A 17,116-nucleotide genomic window follows, 5' to 3' on the forward strand; every position below is an offset into this window, starting at 1 on the left:
CATTTGGCTTTTTGTCTTGTATCACTGGAATTAATAATCTACTGTAAAGAATGCAGCCTGCCAAATGACATCCTTCTCAAATCTACAGGCCAAGTGAGATCATATATTATAAACCATTCTTCTTTCAGCTTGAAAAAATACACTCATCTCCTCCTTTCTCTCCCTTTCCTGAAGGTAGAATAATCCTCTTCGCAAATTTCAAGCCTATGCCCATTGAGTCCTCTGTTCTTTTTAAAATACAAAGCATGACTCCTGTTTGAAAACATGAAATGAAAGAATAAATCTGAGGCTAATGCCCTGCAGTCTTTCACTTCTAAAGGAAAATAGTCTCCCAAAGTACAAAGATAAGTTACATGCTTGGGTCTCTGTCTCTGAAAACTTTAAAATATGCTCATGAAAACAAATCAATGCGAGGCTGTGGAACCATATAAGTTGTACAGTTCTTACCTTTTGTGTTCTTGGTATGAAATATTTTGCCATATGCAGTTCAGTTAAGAGTTTAATTTTCTCTCTTAAGATTTGAGCCATGTTAATCTCCTTATTCATGCCCCACTCTGTTGCATGGGACATTTTATCCTTCTATATAGATTGTATATTTTTATTTTAAACCATTTGCAAGAAAGATGATTCTGAAAGTCAACTTGCTCATAGTTGATATCTTTGCATTAGAGTCAATTCTGTGTCATTTTCACTGTGGTCCTTAAAAGATCAATAGTTTGTGTGATACAACAAAACAAAATCAGAGTCCAGTGGCACCTTTAAGACCAACAAAGAGAGTTGGAAGGAACCTCCTGGGTCATTTAGTCCAACCTCCTGCACTATGAAGGACACTCACAGCCCTATCGCTCATCCACCGTCACCTTGCCATCCCCTTAAATCTTCACAGAATCAGCCTCTCTGTCAGATGGCTATTCAGTCTCTGTTTAAAAATTCCAAAGATGGAGAACCCATCACCTCCTGAGCAAAGAGGCTGCTAAGTGATGAGTCCCCCCAAGTGACAACTCAACTGGCTAACTTTTGTGCCGCCACAATAAAAATCCGATGCTCTAAAGTAGCATACTTTTAAGTTCGATTTTATGATCTGTTTTAAATTGTATTACATTAAATGACCATATTCTTTTGGTCTCTTATGTATCGACTTCATATAACTTCGTCTGAGGAAGCCTGTTCCAGTGCTCTGTCAGGAACTTCTTCCTGATGTTTAGACGGAATTTCTTTTTAATTAATCCTGTCTTCTATAGGAAAGTTACAATTACTAGTGTCATACCTAAGACATTTCTTAGTCTTTAGATGTTTTAATACCACAAATGATTCTGCCTTCTTGCAATTTATGTTGTTCTTGACACCGTTAAAAAATCGTGTACAATATTTAAAGTTGTGAAATGAAACTCTTAAGTACCAGTGTAGTATAGAGGTAAGAGTTAGGTTATGACTGGGGAGACCACAGATTCAAATCTCCATTTAATGATAAGGCTTAATGGGTTACTTTGGGCCAAATGCTCTTTTTCAACCTAACCTACCTTACTTGAGGATAAAACATGGGAGAAACTGTTAATTCCACTGAGTTCCATAAGGTAAAAGTTCAGAATGTCATTTTAAATATGTAATGGCTTTTGTCCCATTTTAAATGAAGTATATTTATCTTGCTCATGAGAAAGATTTTGCCCTGAAATATACAGACTTTAAACTAAAATAAGCAAAGTAGCACAACTGATGCATATCTTAAATTTTTTAATGTTTGCTTAGAAATAGCGGCTTGCGTATTAATATTAAGATCTATCTAACAGCATAATCAAGGTATGACTCAGTGCTAATTGGTTCCTCTGACATTAAGGATTCAGTTGCAAAAACAAAACAAAAAAACTATTTTGCCTCTGGCGATGCAAGTTCACAATGCCAAGTCCTCCCACTCTGGAGCAAGAAACTCTTTTTTATCCCAGTGAAAGGAAGCAACTCCAAATAAAGTTGTATTCGGCAATTGAATAAAAATAGTTTATAAAAGTTACACAAAGTCAAGAACATAATGCATGCAAAACCTGTTATTGGCTGTGAAGAGTTCTGGGGAACTAGAAGGTTTGCATACTGTTATGATTCATTGGGATGGTCCTAATAAAAGGGTATTAACATAGATTATGTTCTTGGGTATTTGGATCACTCTCTACCAATACAGCTGCAAATAATATACATACAAAAGATAGAAGCTTCATTCTATACATACTCGCTTCTCCTTTCTTTAAAAGGTTTTCATTGGGAATCATTGAACATTGTAATGTTAGAAATTACATTGACTTAGCAATTTTGGCAAGCCATACTAAGCTCAGTTATCTGAATCTTGGTATAGATTTTTATACAAATTACTCCTACAATTCAAAGTCTCATTTAGATGTGTTTCACAGTCAGTTGCTTTATTAAAGAAGGATGATGATAACCTTGCAATATTTAATGAAAGAACAGTGCTAATAACAGCATTCTTTTGGGGATTGGGGCCTTAGCTTCCTTCCTCATATCCTTTTAATGACCTTGTAGAAAAACCTAACGCTGACCAGAGTTTGTTATTAAGCCATATGAGCATGGGGCCTACATTGAAATAGCTCTTAGTGTTCATTGGAAATATGGACTAAGTATCTTGAATAGTGAATTAAAAAAAACTCAGTAAATAAGCTTTAACCTGCCAGGATTGGCTTTCCATTATTGCTTCATTTGTTGCACTAGTTTTACTGTCCAGAAAAAGGTATCAGCATTAGGTAGGTTGCAGGGTGATTGTCCAAAGGGGTGAGTAATACAGATTGGAACCAGACTACCAAGATTTGTGGAATTATTTCTGATTCCAAGGAGCAGGTGTTTCATTTGCTACTATGGAAACCTGCTATTCCGCATGGCAAGCTGCGCCTTGAACCTATGGAAACTTTGCTATTAAATATGACCCAATTTTACAAAGCTTTAGCAAGTCCCGTGCATATAAATGTCTGTAGTTCTTTGGCTCCTGTGTTGGATTTGTGTGGTTTCCTAAAGCATTTCCAGCAATAAGCACCTTTGTTAAAAACCATAGTTTGCATCGACATACATCAGATTGTGGAGGCTGTTCCCATAGGTGAATTGTAAAGATCAGAAGGTATGATTGTCACATGTGGCAAGTTCCAATAACTGCTTTTGCTGTTTAAAGAATTCTATTAAAAGTTTATTACCTGTCTTCAAATTAATAATCGTTTCAGTCAATAATACCTGAGATACAGAATAAAATATTCCCCTGTAGGGTTCCAGCTCTGCTTAATCTCAGCTATAGGAAAGAAAATAAAATTAAGTGAATTAGAAAAGGAAATTAGATGAAAGAAATACAGCTTTTAACACCAGCCCCTTTGCAGTTTGCACAATACAGATGTTCACAAGTATACGTGGTTTGGATGTAATTCACTTGTTACTAGTAAGAATTTGTTTGGTCGCTGTAAATGTTTGTACTCTTAGGTAAAACGGGATGGGCTACAGGATTTGATGTTAGTAAACAATAGAAAAATGCTGATAATGGATGATGCAGTTAAACTGGTCACTTTTAAATGACACAGGCAAGTATTTTCTTCCTTTGCAGTCTGTCAGAGTTACCTTGCACATCGAGTATTTGCTTTAAAAAGTATGTGTTAAGTTTTTGTCCTATAGGATCAGATCTGTTTATGATCTTGTACGATATGGTTTGGGACCCAAAAGTGTGGGTCACAGTTCTTGCAGGAGGGAGAAGAGCAAGATGGCTTTGAGAAGCTTGCAAAGATTTTGATTTGCAGAATGACCATGAGAATCAAAGTATAAAGTTGTTTAGTATTAACTGATGATGAGATTCCAGTTGGAGAGCTCCCTCCAGCATGTTCTCCTGGGAAGGAGTCACCATTTAATAGAATCATAGAGTTGGAAGGGACTTTCATGATTACCTTTCCCTTATTGTCCGGATTTGACAGAAGACATTATTAGCCTTAGGTATATCTGCACATGGGCACATGCAGGCAGTGTGCATTTGAAAGTGGCCTGTACTTCAATACAGTTTCTTCTTTCCTCTGCCTTGAACCTGAGCAGACACTTTTAATTTTAGAAACTAAAAACCATAACAAAATGTCCTTTTGCTTCTTGCTTTTCCTCCATGACTGCCACTTCTTTGGTTCTTGCTTTTAAATCAATCTGTCTTTCTGTGCCCTTGAACCTTACTTGTTCCACTCCTGTGTGTGAAAGATGTGGCTTGTATAGATTATTCATGCCTATGAAAATAAATCCAGCACTTCTAAAAATATCACTTACAACTCTAAATATTTGCTAACTTAAAATCTTCTAGGAGTAGCTGACAGAGTAACAGATACCTGTTTTATTTTCACCTGTCTTCACAGTATAGAATGCCTTACTAAATATATATTTCCTAAGTCATGAGTTTCATATATAGGTTCCTTGTATTTATCTTTTTTCTGGCCTACGGTGGCTGAAAACTACGGTGGCTCCCAAGTGGTTTTTAAATAGCATATATTTGTGGGGGAGAGAGTGCCGGTGTCAAAAGTTGCAGTGACCCCCCCACCCGCCAATGTATCCACAATGTAATATGGTACACTGGGCATTATAATTGTCTTTATGACTGCAGTTAACCAAATAGGCTGTCATTAAGATAGAGATCATATAATAAGTTGAGCGGCATGGCATACACCCAGTCATTAGCTGCAAGAATTGCTTCCCTTGGGGAATTTAGAAAAGGGTTTGTGATGAGCATCTGCATTTAGAATGCAAGCTTATCTTCCTATCAGGAAGTCATTATGAGTGAGATTATATAACTGCAGTGCCTGTTACCTCCATGCTTCTGTTGAGGATTTGCTCTGTGTTTATAGTCTAATTTTAAAAGCTGAAGAGGGGGCTTACTTTGGGGAAGTTGTCTGACTAATTTTAGGCTGGCCAACAGGCTGCTTTTGCAAGCCTCATTTGTTAAAGCTGCACTTGTGAAAACACACATCTTCTCCAGTGGCTTTCAAACTGTATTCCAAGGAGCTGTGGGGAATCCCTGATAAAAGTGTACCCTAATTGAAAGAGCAATAAATGGCACATCAGCTTTCCTGACTAATGCCTGTTTCTTATTACTGATCTTGCCCTGCAGAATGCTACTGTGGGAAGTGATTGGCTGTGGTCTAAAATGTGCAGTAAATCCACACAGTGGATCCATGTATACTTATGAGGCATTGTTCATTTTTAAAATGTCTCAATGGTCAACTGAGACCCAGAGTAGCTTTGCACATTGTTCGCCCTCTTCTCCACTTAGTCCTCACAACAACATCCTTGTGGAGGTAGGTTAGGCTTAGAGATTGTGATCACCTGGCAGGCATTCATGGCTGAGCAGTTGTCCACAAATCCTGCAGTCTAGAATGTGTCCCAATGGCTTCTCAGCAGGAAAGCATTTGTGTGATGAGTTCCCTGATAATAGCTTGAAAAAATAGAGTGTCGGTGAATTCTTGTATACAACTGAACTCTCACTATGTACAGACCACTGTGTGCATTCAGACATCACAATCAGCTAGCTGTGATAACTAAATGCAGCAAGTCTCACAAATAGGTTTATTGGTTGGTGCCAATATTCGATTTTAAACAAAGCTGGTTTGTAAACCACAGTTTGTACTATGTGTGCACAGGAAAATTCACAAATCAGTCTGAGTAGCACGACCTTTTATGTTGAGCTGGCTATGGCCAGTGGTATAGGGAGGCTGTGGTATAGGGAGCAAATAAATCCTGGTTCGTACATTGACTGGGGTTGATTGTTGGCTACTTCTGTCTGGTAGGCCAACAAGAGCTTGCTTGAGCAAGCCATAGTGGGAGAAAACCACACTTTGATGTTTCAGTGTCATCATCTTACAAAGTGTGCATATACACAGAACCAGAAAGATAAGTAAATTGCTTACCCTCAACCTTCAATCCCAACAATGCCTTGGGGAGAGGATTTTATAAAAGCAATATCCCTGCTTTTAATACGTTGTCCACACTTGAGGTGATAGCTGAAGGGTACATTAGCTGTTTCGTAACTTGGAGGTGAGATGGGACTTTAGATGCTAGTAGCACAAAAAAGAGCCTCTTGTGGCGCAGAGTGGTAAGGCAGCAGACATGCAGTCTGAAAGCTCTGCCCATGAGGCTGGGAGTTCAATCCCAGCAGCCGGCTCAACCTTCTGAGGTCAGTAAAATGAGTACCCAGCTTGCTGGAGGGTAAACAGTAATGACTGGGGAAGGCACTGGCAAACCACCCTGTATTGAGTCTGACATGAAAATGCTGGAGGGCGTTACCCCAAGGGTCAGACATGACTCGGTGCTTGCACAGGGGATACCTTTACCTTTAGCACAACAAAAATAGCCCAATAGCACCTTTAAGACCAACAAAGATTTATTCAAGTTACCATCATAACTCTGGAGATATAAGGCAAAAGCAAATTGTGGCAAATTAGTAAACTGTCATAATATCCAAATTAAGTCATATGATGCCATATAATCTTTGCTAAAACAGCTAATCAGCCCTTTTGAGTTCAGTTATAGTTCACAAAAACATTGGAGATGCTAGTAGATAAAACTTGGGTGATTAACTTGGCTTTCCTGATGGCTACTGTCTCTGGTTTGAACTTATATAAATCAAACATCAGCCCTTTCCTTCCATTCATTTTTCTCTCTGTTGTCTGCTTCTCTAACTAACCTGAAATCAAGTTGCTCTGTATCTTAAAGACAGTTGAAATGCACAATCATTTTCTTTCATTTGTTCTTATCTAACAAGATATGTCTCTGTGTGCAGCATATGCAGAGTCCTGGATGTTAAATGATACTTGAATTCTAGAATTTTAAAGACCTCTTCCATTTTAATCAAAGAAGCATCCTTTTACATCCTACCAGTTTAGCCTGCATGGTCCATGTAAGTTCTGAGATGTTAATGTTTGTTTTTAGGCACATGAAGCTTCACATCACCAACAGCAAGCAGCACAGAACAGTCTGCTGCCTCTCTTGAGCTCTGCTGTTGAGCCCCCTGATCAGAAGCCGATTTTACCTTTACCAATAACTCAGAAACCTCAGCCTGCACCCGAAACACTAAAAGATGCCATTGTGGGAATTAAAAAGGAGAAACCGAAAACCTCCTTTGTGTGCACATATTGCAGCAAGGCCTTCAGGGACAGTTACCACTTGAGGCGCCACGAATCCTGCCACACGGGGATAAAGTTAGTGTCACGGCCAAAGAAAGCTCCTGCCACAATGGTGCCACTTATCTCTACCATTGCGGGTGACAACAGCCGGACGTCGTTGGTTTCAACCATTGCAGGCATCTTGTCAACAGTCACTACGTCTTCCTCGGCTGCCAACCCAAGCAGTAGCGCTGGGGCTACGGCCATGCCGGTGACACAGACAGTGAAGAAGCCCAGCAAGCCTGTCAAAAAGAACCATGCCTGTGAGATGTGTGGCAAGGCATTCCGTGATGTCTACCACCTCAACAGGCATAAGCTGTCCCACTCGGATGAGAAGCCTTTTGAGTGTCCAATTTGCAATCAGCGTTTCAAAAGAAAGGACCGTATGACCTATCACGTGAGGTCTCATGAGGGTGGCATCACCAAACCCTACACCTGTGGTGTGTGTGGAAAAGGCTTTTCGAGGTACCATGTAGAAAATCCCAGGCGAGCTCAAGTATTGGATTTTCATTCTGCGTTCGCGTGGGAGGGAGGGGGGTTGGGGAGGGGAAATGGGACTGTGAGGAAAGTGGGGTATTTGGGGCATGAGGGAGTAGCCATTCTGCGTGGCCTCATGACTTAAGGGCAGTTATTGCTAGTGAGCGGAGGTACTGCCTGTAGTCCTAAAATAAGAGCTTAAAACAAAAGCCATTTACTTTGGAGACCATGTAGAGAGCACAAACATGTTATAAATACAAAGCTTAAAACTTTAGTTAAGGAAAGACTAGTCTAGGAATCCTGGGGGAAATATAGCCTATATAGCAATAAAAAATCGAAGTGAATGACTAGTGTGTTCTTTCTGCTTGTAGAGTTTAAACTAACATGGGGATTGCAGGAATCAGACAGTTTTTGTGTATAACATTTATTTGCAAGGTAGAACTTAGTGGGATACAGTAGTGACCAAGCACACTCCTAAACTTTGCCATTTGGGGAGTTCTAGTATGCCATTTTGGGGTTGGAAGAGATTTGGAACATTTTATGTGGTAAAGAAGTCAGTACTGCACTATATGTAACGTGTTTGCTTGTGCCCTCTTGCTTTTACAGGCCTGATCATTTGAGCTGTCATGTCAAACATGTTCATTCCACAGAGAGGCCCTTCAAATGCCAAGTAAGAGTTTTGGTGACTAATCAAAAAGCTTCTGTTCAGCTGCCAGTTAAACCCCTTCATGCAAGATTTTGGGTGTAGAAATCATAGGGCATATTGGAGTTTGGGGTGGTGAGGGACTCAAGTTTAAGTACTAGATTTCTTTTTTGGATCCTTGATGTATGGAAGCATTTTAATATTCTAGAGCAGACATAGGCCTCACCATTGTACTGTCTTGTCTGAGTGTCAGGTATTTAAATGGGAACAGGCAGAAGATTATTCTAGGAAAAGTGGAAACTGCATGGAAGACCCTGTTCTGTATGTTCAGTAGCATTTTCACGGAGCAACCAAAAGTTGTGGCTACTCCTGCCTTAATGTTGAGAAGTAGGGTATCATGTGAGAGATTATACTGAGCTTTGGAGGTGCTTGGAACACATAGAAATTAAAAATCATAGAAGATCACTCTTCCTCCCAAGATTGGGAGAAAGGAGTGATGCTTCTTGCAATGAGTGAATTTGTGGACTCCTGATCCTACTCTGCTCCCAATCCCTGTAATGTGTCTTGTAGACAGTATTTGTTTTTTGAACAACATGTACATCTCTGGGTGCTTTCATCTGAAGAGGTATGTGTGTTTCACTAAATTATATCAATGTAAAAGTGAGATTGAGAACACATGGATTATTCAGAGGTGGGTCATCTAGCACATTTAAAACTGATTTCTTTTAGTCTTCTCCCATAAAATGGGATTTCATTTTATTAAAATTATATAGGAAAAACTGTTTAGACATAGAAACTAAGGAAGAGTAATAATACTTATAATATTATACTAGAGGCAGGGCCTGTTACACCCAGGAATACAACAGGTACTAGGACACTTCCTCGGTGCTGGCCCTCCTCCCCCTGCTCCATCTTGAGATCCAGTATAGTGAAGTGGTTAAAGGTTAGCAGATTCTAATCTGAAGGATTGGGTTTGATCCCCCCACTCCTCCATGTGTAGACAGCTGAGTCACCAATCTCCAGGCCTGGAGATCTCCAGGAATAACATCTGATCTCCAGGTACCAGTTCTGCTGGAGAAAACAGCTGGAAGGAAGGAAAGAAACACAGAAGAAAGAAAGAAGGTGGAGGAAGGAAAAAAGAAAAAGGGAGAGAGGTAGAAAGGGAAGAAAGGAAGGAAGAATAAAGGAAAGAAAGAAAGGAGAGTTGGTTCTTATCTGCCACTTTTCTCTATCAGAAGGAGTCCCAAAACCGCTCACAATCACCTTCCCTTTCCTCTCCCTGCAACAGATACCATGTGAGGTAGGTGAGGTTGAGAGAGCCCTGATATTACTGCTCGGTCAGAGCAGATTTATCAGTGCTGTGGCGAGCCCAAGGCCAGCTGGCTGCATGTTTCTGTTGGCTGCAGAGGAGAGGACACGCAGTAATGGGTTTAAACTTCAAGTACAACGATACAGGCTAGATATCAGGAAAAAATTTTTCACAGTCAGAGTAGTTCAGCAGTGGAATAGGCTGCCTAAGGAGGTGGTGAGCTCCCCCTCACTGGCAGTCTTCAAGCAAAGGTTGGATACACACTTTTCTTGGATGCTTTAGGATGCTTAGGGCTGATCCTGCGTTGAGCAGGGGGTTGGACTAGATGGCCTGTATGGCCCCTTCCAACTCTATGATTCTATGTGGGGGAGTGCAGAATCGAACCTGGCTCACCAGATTAGAAGTTGGCACTCCTAACCACTCCACCAAGGAAGGGGGGATTAAGGAAGGAAAGAAGACAAGGTGATGGAGAAAGAGGAAAGAAGGGGATTAAGGGAGTCAGAAAAAAGGAAGGAGAGAGAAGGGAAGGAAGGAGGGGAGAAAAAAAGGAGGAAAGGGAAGGGAAGGAAGGGAGACAGAAAGATTATCCTGTGCTGCCACCCCACCCCCCCAACTTGGGAGGGCTATAGAGAAGTGCCTCAAGGGCAGCCTTTCCTGGACAGCGTCCCCCACCCACGTTCCAGAGGGCCACAGAGCAGCACTCCAAGGCTGCTCTGGGCCCCTTAGGGCCTTTTGGTGGCCTTTTGCATCCCTCCCCCCCACTGGGGAAGGCCACAGAGCAGTGCCCCAAGGCTGCTTTGGGTGGCTTTTCCTGAGCCTTTCGTGCCCCCCCTACTGCAGAGGGCTATAAGGCCTTTGAATGGCTTTTTCTGGCCCTTTCACATATCCCCACCCCCCCAATCAGGGCTGTAGAGTAGTGTCTCAAGGCCACCCTGAGCCCCATAGGGCCAGTGGTCAGCCTTTCTTGGGCCTTCCACACACACGAGAGGTCTGCAGAAAGGGGCTCTAGTTGCCTGCAGGCCCCATAGGGTCCAGGGTGGGCCTGGGGCTCTCCCCAGGCCCACCCTGGACCCTATGGGGCCTGTAGGCAACTAGAGCCCCTTTCTCCCAGCCAGCCCATTCTCTGGCTAGGTTACCTTTCCGAGGTGGGCCAGCAGAGCAGGCTGGCTCTTTTTCAGATGGAAGACAGAGAAGGAGGTGGCTGCAGGTGAGCAGGGCCTGCCATTGACCCTCTGTGGCTGAGTGGACCTTTGCTACTGGGGGCCTGCACCCATGGAGTACCAATCAGGTAGTGCATGACTTGTCCCTTTCGCACTTTGAAATTTATTCTGGTTAATGATAAAGATGGTAACTAAAGTAATAGATTTTTAGCAGCTTTATCAGGCAATTGGGTGTATTTTTAGAAGCCTACATTCAAACAACAAACTCATTCTAGGCATGATGTTGAGAGCCAATTGTGAAACTTAGGCTTAAGAGAGGCTTCTAATTAATCCACATCTCTTGTAAGAATTCCTCCAAATAACTGTGTAGGGAAGATTTTTCCAGCAGGAGGAAAGTGGATTTCCTTTTTCCTTTCACGCTTTTCTTTGGGCTAGTAACTTGCCAAGTGTTTTCAAGCCTGAGCATGCAAAAAAAAAAGCTGAGTAGCTTGAACAGTCCACTCTTTCTGTTGAGATTCATCCATGTATGACTGAGCTTGTTTCCAGTGACTCATTATGAGTAGCAGTGCTTTGGAGTCAGAGGAATGACTCTTGATGTGTTGTATTCAGTTTTTGTCTCTTGTTTAGTCTGTCTGATGTTTGGTTTAACTAAATGTAGCTGAGCAGTGGAAAAATAGATTGCCAGGAGTACACTGGTGCTACCTGTGCTAGCAGTTAGATATGTGTTTAAAATTTAAGAAAATCCCACTTTTGTCCTTGGAGCATGATTCAATTCCTTGTCACATCCTGAAGAGTTCCATTCTGCCTTTAGATTGTGGATATGTCAGTTTGGATAAGACTGGCAGTATAGTTAAGTTTAAATTGTTTTTAACATTATGGTACCTCCTTCATTGCCACTTTGCATAGCTAGTAACAGGTTATTAACCACAAAGAGATATTCACTGAGGTAATTAAAATAAAAGACGGGGTTGGCGTCACTAGAAATGTAGTAGCTCTTCTCGACACATGGGGCAATCATATTGATTACATGTAAAGGGGGTGTGCTAATTGTGAGAATTTCTGAATAGATAAGCCAACATGTGTCTTAATGAATGAGTTTTGAGCTGAATCCCATTAAGTCCTCAGAGCCTATGGTAAAATGATAGTGTTTCTGGGACTTTCTTAAGCATTGCAACTTCACTTCTGAGAACCCACAAGTTATGTCAATTGACACCCCTCCTTTTCTCCCACTTCTCCATATTGAGTGAGGATTTGAGAGGATTCCCGCCACAAGTGATATTAACCAAGATCTGTTCACAAGTCTTCCATAGTATTGACTAAAATGAGTGCACTATAGAGCAGGACAGTCAAATTTTCCGTTCTTATTTCCCATCTAGACATGTACGGCTGCTTTTGCCACCAAAGACAGACTGAGGACACACATGGTGCGCCATGAAGGAAAGGTGTCGTGTAATATCTGTGGTAAACTTCTGAGTGCAGCATATATTACCAGCCACCTAAAGACTCATGGGCAGAGCCAAAGTATCAACTGTAATACCTGTAAACAAGGCATCAACAAAAGTAGGTTGAAAACGTTAATGCAGTTTGATCCTTATCTGTCTTCTGGGTTTAGAGTTCATGTTCTTGTGTTAAACTTGATTTGTGCTCTTTGCATTGTGGTATTAGGCATTTGTGGAACTGGAGTCATGGTGGAAAAACCTTACAAAACACACTGTTGTCGAATCTGTGTTAGTCTGAAGGTTTTCAAATATTTCTGTCTCCTCCAAGATATTTGGAAGCCTGCTGGGCTTTCAGTGTGCGATGCAGAGCCTCATCTAAAGCCCTTTGAAGTCTGTGGAAGGCGTCTCATTGATTTCAACCGGCTTTGTATTACTGCTTCAGTATTCCTGGAATGCCAGAGCTGATGACCAAACAAGTGTTTAGTGGTACAAACAATGAATCAAAGTTTCTCTTCCAGAATGGTTACTACAGGCTGGTATTGTCAATGATTTCTTAAGTACTTACAAAAATATTTGCTATGATTTTCAGTTTAAATGTTTGATGGCATATAGCAGCTACAAGTCAGTACAAATGCACTGGAATTACATCTCACAGGTTTACTATGGTATAAAATTGGATTGGTTTGTCAAGTCTTCAGAATGCAAGCATGAGCATAAGACTTGCCAGTTCCTAGTCACTTGTAGCAAGTAAAGATAGTAGTTGAGATGTTAAGCAGAGAAACTCTGCCTCCTTTTTCTTTTGGGTGGCTAATAACAAACTTCTGTTGGACCTACTTGACAAAATATATGGGACATACTAGATATAAACTACCAAATTGAAAGAAGATTTGAAAGTAAGCTTCCATATCTGCTCAGTTATTTGGTAATAGAAATTAATGGACTATAAATGAACAGAATAAGTACCTTCAGAGGTGTGGGAGAGATGCATATACATAGCCTTACTTCCTTCTCCATTAACACATGTCCCATGTTCTTACAATACAGAATGATTTATTTGTTTTATCCTAATAACAAGCTAATGAGGATAGGTTAGAATGAAACAATTATTTTACCATAGTTCAGGAGGAATTTCACTAATGATTTCTTATGTCCAAAAGTATGCCAGCATCAAACAGGTTCTGTTGTTCTGCTACTACATAACAATGCCAAATTATATACTTTTTCTGCTTCCTGCATATACTGTGCTTCCCTTTACAGTCTGCAAGAAAGAAGCCTCCTGGTCTTTGTGATAGAAACCTTGTGTCTCATGGCTGTGTTATGTAGGGTTACTTCATTTGCTTTCTTCTCAATTACAGAGTTTGGCTTTTTCAAGCAAGAAAATCTACACCTCCCTGCTTGTGAGTAGAAACTCTTTCCATGGATATCTTAATCATATTAGCCTGGCAATGTTTAGCACAAGGATTGCTGGCCTGCCATTTAGAAGAGACTAAGCAGCTTTTCAGTTTTGTGTCTGAGTGATACTGCACTTCTGCTCATTTACCCACCTCACATTGATCTGTTCTGCAGTACACTGCTCACAGAGCTAGGTTTGTTGTCCTTCTGCTCTGTTTTCCTCTTTGCCAATCACATTAGGTAGGAAAAATGAAATGCATCATTATAGGATGGAGGAGACCTGTCTTGGCAGTGGTATTTGCAAAAAGAATCTAAGTACACTGAACATGAGTCAGCAGTGTGAGTTGATGGCTAAAAAGGCAAATGGGAATTTGGGCTGTATCAAAAGAAGTATAGTGTCCGGATCACAGGAGGTGATGGTTCCACTTTACTCTGCTTTGGTTAGACCTCACTTAGAATACTATGTTCAGTTTTGGGCACCACAATTGAAGAAGGATGTAGGCAAACTGGAGCTTGTCCAAAGGAGGGCAAAGAAATGGTGAAAGGTTTGGAGACCAAGATGTATGAGGAAAGGTTGAGAGAGAGAGAGAGAGAGTCTGTTTAGTCTAGAGAGAAGACGACAAATAGGTAATACAAAAGCCATCTTCAAGTACTTCAAGTACACAGAGAATGAACCAGAGTTGTTTTCTGTTGCTCCAGAGGTGTAGGACCAGAACCAATTGGATTAAATTAATTCAAAAGAATTTTAGGCTAAACATCCAGAAGAAGTTTCTAACAATTAGAGTGGATCCTCAGTGGAACAGGCTCGAGAGGTGATGGGTTCTCCTTCCTTAGAAGTTTTAAAGCAGAGGCTATATAGCCACCTCACAGAAATGCTGCTTCTGTAAATTTAGGTAGATTGTAAGTGGCTGGGCAGAAGGGATTGTGTCCATGCTTGGCTCTTGTGGCCCTTTTTGCATGCCCTGGGAAATGCCAATTGCCACTTTAGGGTCAGGAGCAAATTTCCTTCAGGCTAGACTGGCCAGGGATTCTGGGGTTGGAAGGGGGGTTTTTTTTTGGGTGGGGGGGAGGCTTCATCTGGGCATGGAATTGGGATCACAATGGGTGGGCAGGTAATTGTGAATGTCCTGCATTCTGTAGGGGATTGGACTAGATGACCCTGGGATCCCTTCCAATTCTATGATTCTCTCTCTCTCTCCCCTTTCTTCTTTGATAAACCTGCATTATGGAATTTATTGTTGCTTAAGCCTGTGTAGTGACCAGAAAGCACTGTTCCTGAATGCTTGTTTGGAGTCTCATAACGTCTCAGGGACAAGTAAGAGCAATTTTGGGTTAAAGAGGGCTGCTCTGCCAGTTAAAGGACATTCAAAGCCTACAAAATGATCGGATGTAATCCTAACTCTACAGTACCTGAACCACAGTATACTGCCTGGCACTTAGTGAGCTGTGACAGTAGACTGTGTTTGTTCTGGAAAAGTGCAGCAGCAGTAGTCGTTGTGTCAGATTGTTCAACTTGCTTCTTTCTCCAGTCTCAGAGCAGCTGTTGGTCTTTAATGGTCTGATTTGGAAGGGCAATGAAGCTATTTCCAGCTGTTGCTATGGCAGAGGGAACACTGTCAATGTGGTCTTTTAAACAAGTAATTCAGGCTTGGTTTTTCTTTATCTCTGGTATAATTCTGTAGGAGGGTTGTTGCTTTTCCCTAAAAAATAGACAAGGCTACTCTACCAGCTTATCAAAGGAGGTCCTGATAAAGACAAGTTGCATTTCTTAGTTTTCTATCACAGGGTTAGCATGAGAGAGAGAGAGATCTACTGGCTAATTCCAGTACATCACTTAGAGTCAGTTAAAGCAGTTAAATTAGAGCACATCTTACCTTCATTCTTGAGCTAGGCCTAAATGATCTTAGTTTTTCTGGAGCAAATCTTTAGTTATATTATTGAGGGTAGAAGCTCACATGCTGAAAGAAAAACCCCATGTACACAGTAAAAAGTAGCAAGTTGAAGAAAAGGGTTCTAAACTAATCTAATCTTCCTAACACACCAGATATTTTTCATCTGCTAAGGAGGGGGATTTTTATTCAGAGGAACATTTTATCATGGTAGCTCCCAGTTTGTCTGGAGTTTAGGCAGAGGTTTTATAACTCATGGCACTGATTACATCTTAGAGATCCTGAGCACATATACTTTTATTTGAAAAATGTAAAACATGCCTGATGGCAGGGGTTCTAAAAAAAGATGATTGGGAATTTGTGCACCCTACAGTGAGGCATGATCAGGGCCAAATAATGCCAGAATCTACCTTCTAACATTATACTCAGTCTGATTTGAAAGGTAACAATTCTAAGTAGCTTGCATCTATGAGTAAAGCTAATTTATAACCTTGTCAAATTTACAGAACTGGGGGAGGGGAGCCTCTTTTTGAACTTGGTGTACGTTCTGCTTCTCTCCCATACCCATGAAATCTATCTTTGAGGCAGTGGGGACAATGGTCTGAAGTTTTTGTGCATCCAGCTACCCCTTACAGAATATGTGGATTGGTACAAGTGGAAATTTTATCTAGTTATCTCTTCCATTTAGCTATCACCCATCATTTGCCTGACAAGAGGGCATCAACTATATCCTAGGTCCTCATTCTAGCGTCTACTAACTCAGTTTAGAAAATGGGTGGAACCAGGTTAGACACTTTTCCAGTATGGCTTCTGATTTGCCACTGGAGTTCCAGTTTCCTGGGCAGGTTAAAATGTTTCACTGATCACTGAAACCATAGTTGATTTTATTCTCTCTCATTTCTCTTTCTCAGTTTATTTTTCTAAATGTTCCCTTTCCCCCCCTCCACCTGAGCTTCCCCTGTTTTTGTGGCTTTGCCTCCTGCAATAGCCATTTTGTGGTTGACTTCACTATGGCAGCCATTTTGTGGTTGTGCTCAGTACCCTTTGTCACAATTTGAAAGGCACCCAGAGGCTCAAAAAGATTGAAGTCCCCTGAGCTAGATGGTGAAGGGAGCCCCTGTGGAAGAATAATTCCTACTGAAGAACTTGGAAGCATGAGAAAAAGGATTCCTAGCCACCATCCCCAACAAGAGCACATTGCTGCTGCTACTACTACTACTACTACTACTACTACTACTACTATATTAAATTTATATCCCACCCTTCAAGCGCCCAGGGTGCATTACAGCCTTAAAAACAAATACAAAGTTAAAACATTCCAAGTTCTGTAAGTCATGCCCCCAATTAAGTTCCAGATGATGGAGGTTTGGCAGGAGCAGATCTTCATCATCTGTCTTGCTGTGCATCCGCACATTGGGGCTGCGCATGCGCAGACCTGCTACTCAAAACCTTCCCTAGCTAAAGCTCCGAAAGAGGGTGCCCGCCTGCACATGTGCGGGTCAAGTCATCTGACTACTGGGTCTACCCTCCTCAGTTCTTTTTTTTGCCGCTGTGATTAGTGGATGTCCTCATTTGTGCTCCATCATTCATGACTTCAGCTTCTTCAGCTATGTCTTCCAAAGCAATATATAAGAAATGTGGACA

General features: G+C 41.2%; 1 protein-coding gene across 5 annotated transcripts in view; it reads left to right on the forward strand.

The window, feature by feature from the left end:
* The window catches only part of VEZF1 (vascular endothelial zinc finger 1), a 30,251-nt gene that overhangs the window by 2,424 nt on the left and 10,711 nt on the right, over positions 1–17,116 (forward strand). For 3 of the 5 annotated variants that reach the window (XM_077312289.1, XM_077312290.1, XM_077312287.1), the window contains exons 2-5: positions 6,931–7,649; positions 8,247–8,310; positions 12,129–12,312; positions 13,547–13,588. In XM_077312289.1, coding sequence (XP_077168404.1) covers positions 6,931–7,649; positions 8,247–8,310; positions 12,129–12,312; positions 13,547–13,588 — 1,009 coding nt within the window. The remainder of the gene's footprint in view (positions 1–6,930; positions 7,650–8,246; positions 8,311–12,128; positions 12,313–13,546; positions 13,589–17,116) is intronic. The other 2 variants (XM_077312291.1, XM_077312288.1) reach the window with 1 other exon arrangement.

Source organism: Paroedura picta, chromosome 15 (genome assembly GCF_049243985.1).
Source record: "Paroedura picta isolate Pp20150507F chromosome 15, Ppicta_v3.0, whole genome shotgun sequence".
Lineage (NCBI taxonomy): Eukaryota > Metazoa > Chordata > Lepidosauria > Squamata > Gekkonidae > Paroedura > Paroedura picta.